At 36.2% G+C, this 20496-nt stretch overlaps 1 protein-coding gene across 6 annotated transcripts in view; it reads right to left on the minus strand.

Moving 5' to 3' along the window:
* The window catches only part of LRBA (LPS responsive beige-like anchor protein), a 786161-nt gene that overhangs the window by 679899 nt on the left and 85766 nt on the right, over positions 1-20496 (minus strand). For all 6 annotated transcript variants that reach the window (XM_055276087.2, XM_063638262.1, XM_055276088.2 and 3 more), the window contains exons 3-9: positions 15904-16135; positions 15587-15687; positions 9120-9215; positions 4586-4707; positions 4370-4496; positions 3577-3696; positions 2157-2303 (exon numbers count right to left, since the gene is read on the minus strand). In XM_055276087.2, the coding sequence (XP_055132062.1) occupies positions 2157-2303; positions 3577-3696; positions 4370-4496; positions 4586-4707; positions 9120-9215; positions 15587-15687; positions 15904-16135 (945 nt within the window). The remainder of the gene's footprint in view (positions 1-2156; positions 2304-3576; positions 3697-4369; positions 4497-4585; positions 4708-9119; positions 9216-15586; positions 15688-15903; positions 16136-20496) is intronic.

Raw genomic sequence — 20496 nt, forward strand, 5'->3', positions numbered from 1 at the left:
TAATTTCTGATTTTACTTATTTATGTACTCTTCTTTTTTCCTTAGCCTATGTAAGAATTTGTCAATTTTGTTGATGTTTAATTAAAAAAAAAAAAACTGTTAGTTTCACTAATTTTTTTCTCACTGCTTTTCTACTTTCTATTCCAGGGGTCCCTAAGCAGCTATATGACCTGTTAGGAACAACAGCAAGAAGTGAGCGGTGGGCAAGCAAGCAAAGCTTCATCTATATTTACAGCCACTCCCTATCACTCACATTACTGCCTGAGCTCCACCTCCTGTCAGATCAGATTTTTATAGAAGGGTGAACCCTATTGTGAACTGCACATGCAAGGGATCTAGATTGCGTGCTCCTTATGAGAATTTAATACCTGATAATCTGTCACTGTCTCCCATCACCCCCGGATGGAACCGTCTAGTTGCAGAAAACAAGCTCTGCTTTCTTTCCCACTGATTCTACATTATGGTGAGTAGTATAATTATTTCATTATATATTACAATGTAATAATAACAGAAATAAAGTGCACAATAAATGTAATGCACTTGAATCATCCCGAAACCATCCCTGCTGTGCCCCCACCACCCATGGTCCATGGGAAAACTGTCTTCCATGAAACTGGTCCCTGGGACCAAAAAGGCTGGGGACTGCTGCTCTATTTCATTTATTTCTGCTCGGATCTTTATCATTTCCTTCTATCTGCTAACATTGACTTTATTTGTTCTTCTTTTTCCAGTTCCATGCTGTAAAAATTAGGTTGCTGATCTGAGATCTTTCTTTTGGTGATAATGATCAGTCATTATCACCATAATCTTTTCTCTTAGACTGAGGTCACTGAATCCCGTAAGTTTTGGTAGGTTGTGCTTACATTTTGATTTCTCTCAAGATATTTTCTAATTTTCTTTGTGATTTATCTTTGACCCAAAGGCTGTTTTAAGTGTGTTGTTTAATTTCTACATTAAACATTTTCTACATTAAAAAATTGGTGGACTTTCCAGTTTTTCTTTGGCAACTGGTTTCTAGTTTCATTTTATTGTGGTCAAAGAAGATACTTGGTATAATCTCAATCTTAACTTTGTTGACACTTGTTTTGTGGCATAACACATGTCTATCCTGGAGAATGTTCTGTGTATGCTTAAGAAGAATGCAGGCCAGGCGCAGTGGTCATGCCTGTAATCCCAGCACTTTGGGAAGTGGATCACCTGAGGTCAGGAGTTTGAGACCAGCCTGACCAAAATGGCAAAACCCCATCTCTATTAAAATTACAAAATTAGCTGGGTGCGGTGTCACATGCCTGTAATCCCAGGTACTTGGGAGGCTGAGGCAGGAGAATTGCTTGAACCCGCGAGGTGGAGGTTGCAGTGAGCCGAGATCATGACATTGCACTCCAGCCTGGGCAACAAGAGCAAAACTCCATCTCAGAAAAAAAAAAAGAAGAAGAAGAAGAAGAACAATGCACATACTACTGTTGTTTCATCGAGTGTTACATACATTACTGCTAAATACATTGGGCTGCATTGCTGTTCAAGTCTTCTGTTTACTTATTGATCATCTGTCTGGTTGTTCTATTCTATTGAAAGTTGAATACTGAAGTGTCCTACTATAATGGTGTTGCTATCTACTTCTTTTAATTCTATCAAAGTTTGCTTCATATATTTGAGAGCTCTGATGTTAAGTACATATATTTATATTTGTTCTGTCTTTCTGGTGAACTGACCCTATCATCATAAAATGTCCTTCTTTGTCTCTTTTGACAGTTTTTGACTTAAAGTCTATTTTGTCTAATTTAAGTAAGCTACTGCTACTCTTTTCTGGTTACCATTTGCACACATCTCTTTATTTGTGGGTACATTTTACGTGTATATATTTATGGAGCCCATAAGATGTTTTAATGCAGTCATGCAATGTGAAATAAGCACATCATGGAGAACAGATATCCATCCCTTCAATCATTTACCAATTTAGTTGAAAACCATCCAATTACACTATTTTAAAATGTACAGTTATTATTGACTATAGTCACCCTGCTGTGGTATCAAATAGTAAGTCTCATTTTTCTTTTTGTTTTTTTTGTACCCATTAACCAAACTCTCCATGTATAACCCACCTTCAAATCAAGCTGAACTAACATTGGTTAAGCACAAAACAGTAAGCAAACTACCTTGTATCCCAGGCCCAACTGATAAATTGCAAATATCTGAGCTGCATTAAGAGCTTCACTGAAAAGGTAAACTGCAGTCATCTGACCACAGAATACTCTATTAGCATCTGCTGTTTCTGATGAGCCCAGGAAACATTTGTCAAAGGTCTGTAAAAGAAAAAAAAAAAAAAAAGGAATTAGGAAAAAAAAAAAAAAAACTCCAGAAATAATAAAAACCTATATTATCATAAATGTTTTGTCCATTCTAAACTGTATCTAAATAGACTAACATAATTTATACCATAAAACCATTAGAAAGAATGTTGAAAAATGTGTATGTAATGACATTAAGGGATATAGAAAAGTTTGAAACATATGTGTTCTCAAGCCAAACCACCTAGATCAAATACCTGTATCCTATGCCACTGAGTATGGCAAGTTACTTAACCTCTTTGTACTTCACCTATCTGTAAAATGAAGATTATAATAATGCTTATCTTGCAAGGTTGCTGGAGCTTTTTGAAAATAAAGCTATTTATTACAATGCCTGGAATACAAAAAGCACTCAGTAAAAGTTAATGTAAGAAAAAACAGGTTACAAAACAATACTTACATATGAGCCCTTTTTTTACTAAAAAAGAGCTAACATTTATTGAGCACTCATTCTGTATAAGGTGCTCTGCTAATAGATTTATGGATATTATCTCATTTAATCAGATGACAACTTTCTGAGGTATGAATTACTTTATGTCCATTTTCAGGAGGAAAAATGCTAAGGCCTAATAGATTAGGTAAGGTCATACAGTCAATAAACGACAGAGCTGAGATTTAAACCTAAGTCTGTCTGATTCAAGACCCTGATCTCTTAAGGTTAGCATTACAAAATATGTATATATGTGTAGCAAAGGATATGAAAAGAGGAGTTAATGGTGTATGGGTAGTATACTTTAGTTCATTTTCCTGGTCTGTATTTTTCAAGTTTTTATAAAAAGAACACAATTACAGGAAAAACATTTTAAATTTCATTATAACCTATAGATTTATTTTTGAAACCTGTAAACGTTACAACATACTAGTTATAGCAGTTAGAATTATATGCAAGATTTATAAGCATGCATCATTTAACTCATTCAGAAAAATGATCAGAACCCTATAGTGGAGCTCTCATTCATTTTGATAAATGAACCAATGACCCACTCCCCAGATATAGCCACTGTTAGCTATAAATCCTTATTTCTACCTATATGTAATGATTTTATAACAAGGACTAATATTTCAGTGACACATTAAGTTCTATTAACATGCTAGCCAAATTATGTTTATAAAAATCTACCATTGTAATACTTCAAATTTTATATTCAAGTTGTAAAACTTTTTCTTGTTTAAAAAGCTCATGCTTTTAAAATCACTTTTTTCATTGCAACATTTTGAAACTACTTACATCGCTAGTGTTGACAAACCATGTTATCTCTCCATAAGAAGCCAGCTCACCATTCACATAACATCTAAGTTCACTATTCTTCCATCGGTTATAGATGTGCACTATGGTAACCATATACCACTGCAGAAGCAAAAAACAGTTAAAAATACAAAGATAACAATTATCCCAATGATGCAACCATATTGATGAGTAAAAGTTAAATGATAAGTTGTAATTCAACCTAAAAATAAAACAAGACTACTTTTGTTAAATTCAATATTTATCTTCTGGAACAATATGTATTTATGGGCCTTTCAACTGATAACAACTTAATCACTAGATTATTTTTCCAGCTTTTTATTACGGAAATTTTCAAACATACCCCAAAAATCTGAAAATCAAGTACAAACACCCCCTTTTCCTACCACCTAGATTCCATAATTGTCAATTTTTTGCCATATTTGCTTAATCTATCTGACTACCTATCTACCTATACATTTTGTTGATGAACCATTTATTAACCTCTAAATTTTAAGGTACAAATGCAAACACATATTAAATTTGCAATACTAAAATAAATGCTGTAGATATTTCCTACTTGTATCTCCCTTAATCTCCATAAATAACTAAATTTGCAATCTTTTTCATATCCAAATCAGAGAGGTCAATTATCCAGTGATTTACACTTCATCTTTTGAAACAGTAAAAACGAAGTTGTGCTTTAGCATGTTACTATATGAATAACATTAAAACAAAGCACTTTGATGACTAGCATAGCTTGTTAACATAACTATGACTCAATCAGATCATGTACCTTTTGTGGCTTGAAATCAAATTTCACACAATGTTGAAAGCCTTTTCCTTTTGACTTTATTGATGTTATAATCAAACAGCCTCCAACAAAATGAGCAGAATAGCCAAGACCTTTGCTGGTTCTGAAACTATAAAGAATAGTTTTCATTTTACCTCTAAATATTCTTCTCAGTTTCAAAGTAAGGTTTTAACACTAATCAGTTACAGAAATACATACCAATACAAATATGGTTTATCCTTATCTACATTGATGTTATTTACAGGATCCATTCTAAGCCATGTATGAAATGTAAAACCATTCTGGTATGGCCATTTGGCTATGGGAGGTAATGCAATAGCCTAAAGAAAAGAAACTTCGAGTTATTAACTCACATGAAAACCTGTCTTACTAAAATCATGAAAATAAGACTTTGCAATGCTACATATATTTGTACTACATCACATTACTTTATGTCACAATTAAAATATCTGAGGCCGGGCACGGTGGCTCACGCTTGTAATCTCAGCACTTTAGGAGGCCGAAGCGGACGGATCACGAGGTCAGGAGATTGAGACCATCCTGGCTAACACGGTGAAACCCTGTCTCTACTAAAAATAAAAAAAATTAGCCGGGCGCGGTGGCGGGGTGCCTGTAGTCCCAGCTACTCGGGAGGCTGAGGCAGGAGAATGGCATGAACCCAGGAGGCAGAGCTTGCAGTGAGCCGAGACCGCACCACTGCACTCCGGCCTGGGCGAAAGAGCGAGACTCTGTCTCAAAAAAAAAAATATATATATCTGAGAGAAGACTCTTTATCTGGAAGAAGACTTTTAGTAACTTTTTAATTTTCTCTAATACCTAGTAATGTTAATTAAATGAAAAAAAATTCAGTGTAACCTGGACACATGAATCTTGTATTCTTCATTTCTTAAAATGAACGTATCCACAGAGATTCTAATTAAAAGAGATAGGAAGTGATAACAAATTAGAAATTTGATGAAATTTTAAGGTATTAGAGTAGAGAAAGATGGACAGGAATGGAAAGAGAAAAGAGAAAAACTGGGTATATGCTGCTTTTATAAAACTATAAATATAAAACTGAAAAGGATTAGTTCATAATATTGTTAAATTATATTCAGAAGTCAATATACAAATGGCTTTACCACTTGGTTTAGATTTTTATTTAAAATATCATACTACATAATAAAAGGATCTTGTATAGCCAAAACAATCTTTTAAAAAGAACAGGCCAGATAACAGTGGCTCACACCTGTAATCCCAGCACTTTGGGAGGCCAAAGCGGGCAGATCACCTGAGGTCAGAAGTTCGAGACCAGCCTGGCTGACATGGTGAAACCCTGTCTCTAATAAAAAAATACAAAAATTAGCCAGGCATGGTGGGGGTTGCCTGTAATCTCAGCTACTCAGGAGGCTGAGGCAGGAGAATTGCTTGAACCCAGGAGGCAGAGGTTGCAGTGAGCCGAGATTGCGCCATTGCACTCCAGCCGGGGCGACAAGAACAAAACTCCGTCTCAAAAAAAAAAACGAAGAACAAAGTTAGAGGACTCATACTACCAATTTGAAAACCTACCATTAATATAAAGCAACAGTGATGAAGACTGTGGTATTAGCATAAGGCCCTAGTGTCCTTTGGTTAGGCAAATCCTTCTTATTATGTCACCAAAAAGACAATTGACAAAAGAAAAAATATATACATTGGACTTTATTAAAATTAAAACCTGTGCTTTAAGGAACACCATCAAAAAAGTGAAAAGACAAGCCACAAGAATGGAAGTAAACATTTGCAAACTGAATACCTGATAAAGGACTTGTAACCAAAATATATAAAGTACTCTTATAACTCAATAATAAAAGGACAAGTAAAGCTTTAAAATGGGCAAAAGATCTAAATATACATGTCTCCAAAGAAGATATACAAATAGCCAATAAAAATATAAAAAGATGCTCAATATCATTAGTCATAAAGGAAATCAAAACTGCAAATCAAAACTACAATGAGATACCACTTCATACCAACTAGGATAGCTACTAATACAATCACAAAGACAGATACTGGCCGGGCACGGTGGCTCATGCCTATAATCCCAGCACTTTGGGAGGCTGAGGCAGGTGGATCACTTCAGGTCAGGAGTTCAAGACCAGCCTGGCCAACGTGGTGAAACCCTGTCTCTACTAAAAAATACAAAAATTAGCTGGGCATGGTGGTACGCATCTGTAATCCCAGCTACTCGGGAAGCTGAGACACAAGAATTGCTTGAACCGGGGAGGCGGAGGTTGCAGGGAGCCAAGATCACACCACTGCATTCCAGCCTGGGTGACAGAGCAAGACTCCATCTCACAAACAAACAAAAATAGACATTAACCATCTTAGCAAGGATGTAGAGAAATTTGACCCTTATACATTGCTGTGGGATCGTAAAATGTTACAGCTACTTTGGAAAACAGTCTGGAAGTTCATCAAAATGTTAAACAAAGACCATATGACCCAATCTAGAGATTGGGACAAATTAAAACATATGTCCACACATAAAACTGTATACTAATGTCCATAGCAGTATTATTCATAATAGCCCAAAAAGTGAAAATTCCAAATATTCCCTAGTTGACAAATGATTAAATAAAGTATGGTATATCCATACAATACAATACCAGCCATAAAAAGGAATGAAGTACTAATACATGCTGTACCACGGATGGACCTTGAAAACATTATGATAAGTGAAAAAAGCCAGTCACAAAAGACCACATGTTGTATGATTCCACTAACATGAATGGTCCAGAATAGGGCTGGGGAATATGGGGAGTGGCTGCTAATCAGTATGGGGTTTCTTTTGGGTGTGATGAGAATGTCCCAAAATTGACCGTGGTGATGGTTGACAACTCTGTGAACACATTTACCTACTATACTATATACTTTAAATGAGTTAATTGTGTGGTATGTGGATTATATCTCAATAAAGCTGTTTTGTAAAAAATTCAAACTATACAAGCTTCTGTTTTATTGTAACTTACATATGCATTTATGTATACATATAATATATACATATATTCTTTTATATGTATTAGATATGACATAAAACATGAAAGACATCATAGAGCCAAACTTCAGTAATAACACTATTGAGACTTCAAGAGGCTGATTTAAAATGAACGTTGAATTAAGAAAAAAGGAAAAGAATAATTACAACTCACAGACTGAAAAAAAAAAAATTTTAGGAGAAAAACATATATTCAGTGTGTACACATGTTCTCTCTCACCAAAAATGATAGCAAAGATGTAAATGCTTTGCAAAAATACTTTATTCATGACTACTTTAAATTCCCAGTAAAAGCTATGTTTAAGGAAAGGAAGTCACTGAACATATTTAAAACATCTATTCTCTTCAAGTTTCAAAAACTGTTCAGCTCACCTGCCCTACTTTCAAGATAAATACATGCACTGCAATCTCAGAACTGTAAATAATAAAATTATAACATGAGGCATGAAAAAGGTTAATCTCTTAAGAACACTTTTTTTAATGTTAGAGGCAATGATAGGCTATGATAAGAAAGTAAAATTATTCTGAAAAGCTACAAATCTAAAATGGCCTATAAGGAAAAACTGTAATGGAAAAAACTGGGCAATAAAACTTTTCAAAGAAAGTTGTATATTGTGCATATAACATTTAAATATCACAAATGTCATATTAAAACATATTCTTATCTTTCTGCAGATACTGCCAGGCTACACAGCACCTAATATAAGATTTTATGAGAACTAACATAAAAAAATGAGTGAAAGATAAGCTCAGGAAAAGAATAGACTGAAATATCTTTTTTAAAAGTTTGTCTTGGGCCGGGCGTGGTGACTCATGCCTGTAATCCCAGCACTTCGGGAGGCTGAGGTGGGTGGATCACCTGAGGTCAGGAGTTCGAGACAAGCCTGGCCAACATGGCAAAACCCCGTCTCTACTAAAAATACAAAAATTAGTCAGGCGTGGTGGTGGGCACTTGTAATCCGAGCTACTCAGGAGGCTGAGGCAGGAGAATCGCTTGAAACCAGGAGGCAGAGGTTGCAGTGAGCCGAGATCGCGCCACTGCACTCCAGCCTGGGCAAAAAGAGCAAAACTCCGTCTCAAAAAAAGTTTGTTTTGCTTGTAACAGACTGACCAATGTAATAATGAGGAGATTTTAGAAACTTCCATAAATAACATATATATATTATAGAACGTGCTTCTATAACATTATGAAACATTACAGATATCACTATTATACATAATTGTCTTATGTATAAACTGATTAACAGCTTACAGGAACACTGAGACCAACATAATTTGGAAACTCACAAGTCAAGGAAAACTTGCGTAGTAAGTTTCAGAGCCTCTATTTCTTCACTGTCATTCCATACACCAGGTACAAAAGAAAATAGGTAGAGTAATGAAAGGCAAGAGAAAGATGTTCACAAAGATAGACATGAAGGTGTTACACACAAATAGCTACTTAAGACAACATGGCTATGTTTAAAAGAATGAGGTTCTTATTCCATTGCTGACCCAAGCTGTGACTGGGCATTTTCTCAACTAATTTAAGCCTCTATTTCTTCACCTCTAAAGCAATTCCAAAAATTAACATGCACGACTGTCATAAGGACTAAAGTATGTTGAGCAGAAGTTTCTACCTAGCACAGAACCTGTCAGCGGTGTTCACAGGGCTGTACTTTCAGGGAGCAAAGGAAAGAAAAACTGGGAGTGATTTCCTCGTTAATATTTACTTACTGCAGCACTTTTTCCTGGAAAGTTAAAAAAGGCATCAGGACCATACTTCTGAGGCATATGCTTTAACACAGACAGCAACTTCCCAGCATGTGGAGGCTATGAAGATAATTAACAATTCATTAACCACATTATTTACCATAAGATGAAAAAAACACATTTTTAATATAGTCTTGCTTTAATATATACAAGAATAATGCTACAAGCTTAAAAGCATAGAAAATAATTTTTAAGTTATTTTCAAATATCTTAAAGAAATAATGTACTCTACACCAGTTTTTGTAATGCTGTAGGGCCGATTAGGTATTCAATAAATATGAGCCAGTATCATTAGACACCTGAAACTCTTCTCCAAGCTGCAGCAAAAATGATCTTTTCTTTTCTTTTTTGAGATGGAGTCTCACTCTGCCACCCAGGCTGGAGTCCATGTGCAGTGGCGCAATCTCAGCTCACCGTAAACTCTGCCTCCCAGATTCAAGTGATTCACCTGCAGAGTAGCTGGGATTACAGATGTGTGCCACCACACCCAGCTAATTTTTTTTTTCTTTTGAGATGGAGTCTCGCTCTGTCACTCAGGCTAGAGTGCAATGGCATGATCTCAGCTCACCGCAACCTCCACCTCCCAAATTCAAGCGATTCTCCTGCCTCAGCCTCCCAAGTAGCTGGGATTACAGGTGCACGCCACCACACCCGGCTGACTTTTGTATTTTTAGTAGAGACAGGGTTTCTCCATGTTGGTCAGGCTAGTCTCGAACCAACCTCAGGTGATCCACCCGCCTGGGCCTCCCAAAGTGCTGGGATTACAGGCGTGAGCCACTGTGCCCGGCCTATATTTTTTGTATTTTTAGTAGAGACAGGGTTTCACCACGTTGGCCAGACTGGTCTCAAACTCCTGACTTGAAGTGATTGGCCTGCCTCGGCCTCCCAAAGTGCTGGGATTACAGGCATGAGCCACCACACCCGGCCAAAAATGATCTTTTAAAAATACAAACTACGTCAATCCCCCACCCACCCCTCTGTAAAATTAAAATACTTAATAATTTAACAAATACTTAAATAATGCTTACTATGTTCCACTGTTAAAGGTACTTCAAAAAGATACTTGCACATGCATGTTTATAGCAGCACAATTCACAATTGCAAAATTGTGGAACCAATCCAAATGCCCATCAATCAACGAGTGGATAAAGAAACTGTGGTATATATATATGATGGAATACTCCTCAGCCATTAAAAGAAATGAATTATCAGCATTTGCAGTGAACTGGATAAGACTGGAAGCTATTATTCTAAATGAAGTAACTCAGGAATGGAAAACCAAACATTGTACGTTCTCACTGATATGTGGGAACTAAGCTATGAGGACGCAAAGAAATAAGAAAGATACAATGGACTTTGGGGACTTGGGGTAAGAGTGGGAGGGGGGCGAGAGATAAAAGACTACAAATATGGTGCGGTGTACACTGCTCAGGTGATGGGTGCACCAAAATCTCACAAATCACCACTAAAGAACTTACTCATGTAACCAAATACTACCTGTACCCCAATAACTTATGGAAAAATAAAATTTAAAAAATTTAAAATTTAAAATTTAAATTTAAATTTTTATCCTTTTCTCAGTCTTCTTCCCACAACAGGGCCTCAGCAAAAGCTATTCCTTATGCTTAAAATGTTCTCAAAAGGGCTCCTCTACTCCCCTCTTATCCAAGTCAATCTTACCCAGCCTTTAGAGCTCATCTCAACAGTCACTTTCTCAGCGCAGCCTTCCTTGAAACTGAGAGTGGATTCAACTTCCCTATCATATTTCATTCTACAATATACCTTTACTGCATAGCATATAAATATATGTATATGCATAGCATGTTCATATAAAAGCTGCAACGCTGAGTTTATTTGATTAATGTTTCCTTGGTCCACAAGTCTCTAATACATGAAACAACCAACAATAAAAATGAAAAATCTCATTTGCCGTTACAAGGAAAAACAAAAGATAATCAGACATACCATCTCATTTTAATCAGTTTATAAGCAAATAAGAAAAGTGTGGGGCATTCCTCCTTGTTAAAAATTTAAAAGTTCAAAACAGGGTAAACTACAAATGAAACCACTGGTTTGCCTTCATCTTATTTTTATAGATGATATAAATTATAATTACTAACTGTGTAAAAGAGTTTGGCAACCTTTCATCTAAATATTAAGTGGAAAGCTTCATTCTTAAGTGAACAAGAAATTTTCAATTAACCATACTGCTCAATTGTAAAAGTATAGTAGCAAGTACTTACAATCACAGTGATTTTTTAAAATAAATTCCAAAGTAAAATAAAGTAACCAAAAATAACTTTGCAGTTAAAAATAAAAATACAGTATTATAGCATGTCCATCTAGAAACATCATTTCTCCAAATTTCCTCTCCTATAAATCAGTCAGCAAAAGAATAGATTAAGATAAGCACTTTACTTGACAGACATTGCTGGGGGAGTGTATACTGTACTGGGAAAGCCTTTGAGAGAAAAATTTAGTAGGCCAGGCACAGTGGCTCACATCTGTAATCTCAACACTTTAGGAGGCCAAGGTGGAGGGATCGCTTAAGCCTAGGGGTTTGAGACCAGCCTGGGCAACATTGCGAAACTCCATCTCTAGAAAACAATACAAAAATTAGCCAAGAATGGTGGCAAGTGCCTGTGGTCCCAGCTGCTTGGAAGGCTGAGGTGGGAGGATTGCTTGACCAGGAGGCAGAGGTTGCAGGGAGTGGAGATAGCACCACTGCACTCCAACCTGGGTAACAGAGCAAGACTCTGTCTGAAAAAGAAAAAGAAAGAGGAAAATAAAAAGATGTAGTAGTCATATTTCAAGAGTCCATAAAGACGTTCACGTCCACCAATGCAATATTTCCACATGTAAAAATCTATGCTAAAGTAATCATCACAAGGGCAGACAGAGATTTAGATATAGGGATTTTTTCACCGCACTGCTATAACAGCAAAAGATAGAAATAATATGCCTAATATTAAATAACTAAATAAATGTAATGAATATCTGAGCGAGGCCTTGCTCTCATTTTATAAATAGTTCGTTATTTTTTCCCTTTATCATCTAAACCTATTCTCATTCTCCTCCCCCTCCCCATAGGCAACTATATTAACATGTTTAATCTTTTATATGTAGATTATTCCTTCAAAAATGATTTTTGGGGCTGAGTGTGGTGGCTCACACCTGTAATCCTAGCACTTTTGGAGGACTGCTTGAGCTCAGGAGTTTGACACCAGCTTGGACAACATGGCGAAACCCAGTCTCTAAAAGAAATGCAAAAATTAGCCTGGCATGGTGGTGCACGTCCGTGGTCCCAGCTACTTGGGAGGCTGAGGTGGCAGGATCTCTTGAGCCCAGGAAGCTGAGAATGCAGTGAGCCATGATCACACCATTGCACTCCAGCCTGGATGAGAGTGAGATCCTGTCTTTAAAAAAAAAAAAGAAAAGAAAAAAAGGTTTTTATGTGCTTATACTTATCATTGCTTTCTTCCTATATATTTTACATCTATTCCTATTACTCTATGCACTGATTCTGTTATAGAACAATCTACCTTCTATACATTTTACCAGTCCACTCCCTTAATGATGAACATCCATGTTAACATTCACTGCCATCAAAAATAATGCTTCAGTGAACATCCTCATGTATTTTATGGATCTATGTGAGAATTTCTTGAAATATGCACTCAGAAGTGAATTATTAAATCACTGGATACAGGTATAATTAACATGACTAAGTAGCACTAGACTCCCCTAGAGGTCGGCTCTGCTAGTGTTCATTCTAATGAAAAGTGCACCAAGTATAAAATAACCCTATATCCCAAACTATACTTGCCATTTTCCAACTTTAAAATTCTTGAGAAACTACAGATGGAAGGTGACATATCAATACTGTTTTAATGTGAATGTCTCTAATTATTAATGATTTTGTGTTCATTTGGTTGTGGGGTTTCTACCTCTGTGAATAAATATTAGTTCATATTATTTGCTATTTTCTTACCTATAATTTTCTATGCTTATGAATATAATAAAAATATGTTACATATTCAGAATAAATAATGTGAATATAAATAAAAACCAAAATCAAATATATACTTTCTCATCTGGACACGACATATTAAAAGGACCTGGACTTACCAACCTACCATAAACAACTAGAAAAGTGGGTAAAATGTATCAAACAAAAACAGTTTTCAGTATGGAGGAAGAGGTAGCTCAAGACTGTGATCCCTGAGAAAACAAAATGACTTTAAACCTGGAGTCAACTTCTGTATCATTGCACAGGGAAACCAAACAGAACTCGAAAGTCTCAGTGAGTTGGAAAGAAAGTGGAGTCCACAGTGGATATAAGTTTCAGAGCAGAATACTAGGGAGAAAAGAACTGAACAGACAAGAAGCTCCAGAAATCTGCATTGACTCTTTGGCTTAATACCAGACTGATCATGCTTATGATAAAACTCAACATGGTGGGGCTAAGATAGGAAGAGCTTTAAGTTAAAGAATTCCCAGAACTAATATAGAGTTAGGAATTGTTGAGACCCTACTAGACACTTCGGAGCGACCACAGTCTTGCTACCTCCTGTCCTATGTCTGAGACTTGAGAAGTTATTCAATAGAGACTCTCTAAGAGACATGCCTGAATAGTAAGACTAAACTAGCCGTAGCGTAACAGCCACCCTAAACCTTATTGAAAAAAAAAATTTTTAACTAGTTTTAAAGGATAAAGTTGATCCACAAATAACTTATCTGCCTGCAAAAACAGTCTAACGATCTTAAAAGGAATATGACAAAATCCAACACTCAGCAACATAAAATTTGCTGTCTGATATATTGTCTAAATTCAGTAGCCATAAGCAGCAGAAAAATGTGACCTACATAAAGGAGCAAAATCAATGAGTAAAAAACTGACCTAGAAAATGACATTCTAGAATGAAAAAACAAGAGCATTAAAGCAACTATTAATATGCTAAATATTGTCAAGGATTTAAAGGAATTAAATGAGGGAAAAAATGGAAAATATTTTAAAGAACGAAATAGAATTTACAGAAAGAGACTGGGCGTGGTGGCTCATGCCTGTAATCCCAGCAGTTTAGGGGGCCAAGACGGGTGGATCACAAGGTCAGGAGCTCGAGACCATCCTGACCAACATTGTGAAACCCTGTCTCTACTAAAAATAGAAAAGTTAGCCAGGCGTGGTGGTGTGCACCTGTAATACCGGCAACTCAGGAGGCTGAGGCAGAAGAATTGCTTGAACCCAGGAGGTGGAGGTTGCAGTGAACTGAGATCACACCACTGCACTCCAAGCTGGGCAACAGAGCGAGACTCTGTCTTAAAAAAAAAAAAAATTTACAAAAAGAAAAATATACTATCTGAAATTTCAGTGGATGGAATTAACACACTGCTAAAGAAAAGATCAGTTAACTTGAGACTATAGCAATAAAAACAATCTAAAATAAAGCACAAAAAGACTAAAAAAAAGAGTTAACAGATCTCAGTAACCCGTGAGACAGTATCAAGAGGTCTAATATATCTGTAATTGGAGTCTCAGAAAAGATGGGAAGGGGGGACAAGAAGACAGTATTTGAAGAAACAATGACTAAAATGTTTCCAAATTTTGTGACAATTATCTTATACCCCCACAGAAGCAAAAACTCTAAGAAGATAAACACAAGGTAAGCTAGAACCAGAAATATAATCAAATTCAATGAAAATTAATAAAAAACTCTAAAATTAGACAGTAAACTGGAGTTTGAGAGAAATATGCTGAAGAATCTAAATTTTAACATAACGAAAAAGAGTAATTGTAGGGCAGAGTTTTAGATACATTTAATGAAAGCTACAGTAAGGATCAGCTGGCTGAGCTGTTGCTGTGGGCAATGATCTCTAAAGGGCACTAAAATAAGATTGGAAATGCAACAAAAATGGATAAAATATTTACTACTTCTCCTCAATGGGACAGATAACTATATGGTGGAAGAAACAGTTTGATAAGGCACCTGGGGTTCAAAATAAGTTCACCCCCATCACTACCCATTGCAAATGACTACTAAGTTGCATCTCAAGAGGGTAGATCCAATTAACTGCAGAGTTTTTGTTCACACAGTGAGTTACTCAAGTTTAAGGCACTCAGATAAAACTAGATCAAAAAGAAAAGGTAGGTACTATTTATCTTTTTTCTAATAAATATTAAATGTACATTTAAAGAACAACAATTTGAAGAAGAATTAAATTATCAGTTTGCCTGAAACACCATTATCTTGGTGCATACTTTTAGTGTCCAAGTATGGCATGAATAGCCATAGGGATCTCAATGCTATTTTAATTAATCTATTCAATTTGACAATTATCCCATGTATAATAATATCAGTTACTTTACAAGCTACTAATGTGTTTGGGAGGAGGATACTTTAAAATACCAAAGAGTACTTAAGTTTTTTTACCCATTGTCCTTTATCTCCTTGAAGTTTACTGAAGAAAAGCTTTAGCTCGCGAACCGTCAAATTATAGCTAGCCAGCACTCCTAACATGTCAACTAAAAGATCTGGAAACAAAGAAAACAATAAAATAACTCAGCTAGTTATATTTCTCAAATATTTAAAATAAACTGTGCTTATTTAAGGGCTTGGACACTAAAGTTCTAAGTGCATGCTACATGCTCAAATATTTCTTAAATATTGCTAAATGGAATAAGAAAAATATGTATTTAAAAATCAAACTTTATTTCTTTGCATACATTGTACTATAGAAAAAATCATACCTGCTATCATATTGTCAACTTTTTCAATTTTCCCAAGCACTTTTTCAACAAGGCCTACTTCAGTGCAGACTTGAAGATTCCGTATGCTTTTCTTCAGAATGGCTGTAAACATGCTCCAGACTTCTGCTTGGCAAGTAGTGTCACATTTTTCCAGTAGGTCCACCATGCAGTTAATACTCTCACCTTCTTGAATAATGAAATTCATTTCCAGATCAAACTGTCCTCCTACCAACTTACAAGAAAAAAAAAAAAAAAACATTAAAAGCATTAGTATCCTCAATATCACTATAGCATGTTCCTAAACATTAGATTAACAATAACTACTCACATTCTTCCTCCATAACAAAAGGTTTATTAAAAAACATGCAGCTCAAAAAACTGAAGTTTCTGAAGTAATCTCCAAATTTAGACAGCAAAGTCAAGTAAGAGAATAGAAAAATTAAAATATTTTTCAACAAAAACAAATACAGGATGTCTTAGGTAAATTGCTATCTACTAACCTGCTACCTACCAATAAAGATCTAAATCAGCTCTACAATTGCTTCTCATTCAGTATTTCATTTATGAAGTATCAAATCTGTGAACTACACTGAATAATCTAAAGGTCCTTTGTTACCCAAACAAGTTATGAGCTCATGGTAAAACTGAAAAAGCTGAAAAAGGCTCAGAGTGGTCACACATTGGAGTTTACATTAGTCAAATTTTGGGTTTATTAAGCCTATTCATTTTACCTCTCCTCTGTCGATAATCAGTATAACTTACATATAATTAGTCACACATCCAAAGTCAGTAATCAAGAAAATGTATTTCACTGATATTACTATCAGAACGCTATAGCTATACGGGCCTTATCATCCCACCCAGAGCCTCCCCATACAGAGGGAAGGTTTGTAAATTTTAAATAAATCCTAATTATGTAAAGGAATGAAAATGTTTTTAGAATTACCTTTGTTGAGCTATCTCATTTAACTAGATTTTTTAAATAATTTTTTTAAATTTAAAAATACCTACATTTAAGGTATACAATAATGCTATCAACTAGATTTTTTTTTTTTTATTATACTTTAGGTTTTAGGGTACATGTGCACAATGTGCAGGTTTGTTACATATGTATCCATGTGCCATGTTGATTTCCTGCACCCATTAACTCCTCATTTAGCATTAGGTATATCTCCTAATGTTGTCCCTCCCCCCTCCCCCAACCCCACAACAGTCCCCGGAGTGTGATGTTCCCCTTCCTGTGTCCATGAGTTCTCATTGTTCAATTCCCACCTATGAGTGAGAACATGCGGTGTTTGGGTTTTTGTCCTTGCGATAGTTTACTGAGAATGATGTTTTCCAGTTTCATCCATGTCCCTACAAAGGACATGAACTCATCATTTTTTATGGCTGCATAGTATTCCATGGTGTATATGTGCCACATTTTCTTAATGCAGGTGACATGATTGTATATCTAGAAAACCCCATCGTCTCAGCCCAAAATCTCCCTAAGCTGATTAGCAACTTCAGCAAAGTCTCAGGATACAAAATCAATGTACAAAAATCACAAGCATTCTTGTACACCAATCACAGACAAACAGAGAGCCAAATCATGAGTGAACTCCCATTCACAATTGCTTCAAAGAGAATAAAATACCTAGGAATCCAATTTACAAGGGATGTGAAGGACCTCTTCAAGGAGAACTACAAACCACTGCTCAATGAAATAAAAGAGGATACAAACAAATGGAAGAACATTCCATGCTCATGGTTGGAAGAATCAATATCGTAAAAATGGCCATACTGCCCAAGGTAATTTATAGATTCAATGCCATCCCCATCAAGCTACCAATGACTTTCTTCACAGAATTGGAAAAAACTACTTTAAAGTTCATATGGAACCAAAAAAGAGCCCGCATCACCAAGTCAATCCTAAGCCAAAAGAACAAAGCTGGGGGCATCACGCTACCTGACTTCAAACTATACTACAAGGCTACAGTAACCAAAACAGCATGGTACTGGTACCACAACAGAGACATAGATCAATGGAACAGAACAGAGCCCTCAGAAATGATGCTGCATATCTACAACTATTTGATCTTTGACAAACCTGACAAAAACAAGAAATGGGGAAAGGATTCCCTATTTAATAAATGGTGCTGGGAAAACTGGCTAGCCATATCTACAAAGCTGAAACTGGATCCCTTTCTTACACCTTATACAAAAATTAATTCAAGATGGATTAAAGACTTAAATGTTAGACCTAAAACCATTAAAATCCTACAAGAAAACCTAGGCAATACCATTCAGGACATAGGCGTGGGCAAGGACTTCATGTCTAAAACACCAAAAGCAATGGCAACAAAAGCCAAAATTGACAAATGGGATCTAATTAAACTAAAGAGCTTCTGCACAGCAAAAGAAACTACCATCAGAGTGAACAGGCAACCTACAGAATGGGAGAAAATTTTTGCAACCTACTCATCTGACAAAGGGCTAATATCCAGAATCTACAATGAACTCAACTAGATTTTTTAAAGATCTCTGTCAGAAATAGTTACACACATGATTCACCTACTTGATTTTTCATTACGCATTTCCAAACTGCATACCCAAAAGGTATGCAAGAAGTAGAAGAAAGTGAACTTTAAAAAACAAATCCAGCAGGGTGTGGTGGCTCATGCCTGTAATCCCAGCACTTTGGGAGGCCAAGGAGGGTGGATCACGAGGTCAGGAGATCAAGACCATCCTGGCTAACATGGTGAAACCCTGCCTCTACTAAAAAACTAGAAGAAACGGCCAGGCACGGTGGCTCATGCCTGTAATCCCAGCACTTTGGAGGGCCGAGGCAGGCAGACCACCTGAGGTCAGGAGTTCAAGACCAGCCTGGTCAACATGGTGAAACCCCGTCTCTACTAAAAATACAAAAATTAGCCGGGCGTGGTGGCATGCGCCTGTAATACCAGCTACTCAGGAGGCTGAGGCAGGAGAATCACTTGAACCTGAGCGGCAGAGATTGCAGTGAGGTGAGACTGTGCCACTGCACTCCAGCCTGGGCAACTGAGCGAGACTCCATCTCAAAAAAATATATATATACAAAAACTTAGCCAGGCATGGTGGCATGCGCCTGTAGTCCCGGTTACTTGGAAGCCTGAGGCAGGAGAATCACTTAAACCTGGGAGGCAGAGATTGCAGTGAGTCGAGATCATGCCATTGAGCTCCAGCCTGGGCAACAGACCAAGACTCCATCTCAAAAAAAAATAAAAATAAAAATAAATCCAATGGCTTATAAAGAATAACAGACATGACCAAGTGGAGTTTAGTCCAGGAAAGCAAGGAAGGTTCAAAACTAGGAAATAAATTAAAATTCCATTCGGCAGGATCAACAACATGTATCCCAGGTTCTGACAAAAATATACACAGGCATGAGACTGAAAAAAATGGAAATGAACAATGTGAGGATCAGTACCTGCATGCAGAGAGACAAGAACTCCTGGCAAGCACAGTGATAAAGACATTTCATCTTTCTCAGAAAGCTCTGGCAGAGATTTCAGCATACAATGCTTTGTATCATCACTACCAAGCAGTGTTAGGAGATGACAGCTGGGATTTTGCTAAAACAGTCTCTCCTTGTGATGGAGTCAATTCTCCTAGTTACATGGCCCTAGCTAAAAAGTATATGTGCTTGGTTCCCTAGTCCTCCTGGATAAATGCTATAAGCTATCTATTATACTATGAAATATTCCATTCTATTTAAGCTGGTTGAATTAGATTATATTGTCCATAAATATATTGTTTATAAATTTTAAAAATACATAATTCAAATAAGAACTTTAATATAGCTGTTTTGGTTTTGTTTGTATTATTTCCTAATATTGTCTGTAACTTTTTATTTTGAAATAATTTCAAACATTCAAAAAAAGTACAGAATTCCTTTATATTCTTCATCCAGCTTCCCCAATGTATATATACTACATAATCATAGTACAGTCATTTAAACCAGGAAATTAACATTTACAATACCATTAACCAATCTACAGATATCACTCATAAAAAGGTTTAAAAAAGGCACTTATATGAATAAGGTGCTTATTATTAATAATTCCTGGCTGATGGTGGTAGTTATTGTTATTATAAATTTTATAATTTTATAATTACATATCTATATTTATATATTATTATATGATAAAAGTGACATGTAAACAGAACAAAGATCATTTAATCAAAAGGTTAGTGGCTGGGCATGGTGGTTCACACCTATAACCCCAAAACTTTGGGAGGCTAAGACAGGAGGATCACTTGAGGCCTGGAGGTTGAGACCAGTCTGGCAACACAGCCAGACTCTGTCTCCATATTCAAAAAAAAAAAAAAAAAAATTACCCGGGCATGGTGGTGGGTACCTGTAGCCCTAGTACTCAGGAGGCTGAGGTGGGAAGATTGCTTGAGCCCAGGAGTTCAAGACTACAGTGAGCTATGATCACACCACTGCACTCCAGCCTGGGTGACAGTGCAAGACCCTGTCTCAAAAAAAAATAAGTTCAGGGATAGCTATATTCAAATATCTGGGGGAAAAAAAAAATCAATCAATCCCTCATACCATAAAAAAATTTCCAA

The sequence above is a fragment of the Symphalangus syndactylus genome, chromosome 4 (assembly GCF_028878055.3).
Source record: "Symphalangus syndactylus isolate Jambi chromosome 4, NHGRI_mSymSyn1-v2.1_pri, whole genome shotgun sequence".
NCBI classification, from domain to species: domain Eukaryota; kingdom Metazoa; phylum Chordata; class Mammalia; order Primates; family Hylobatidae; genus Symphalangus; species Symphalangus syndactylus.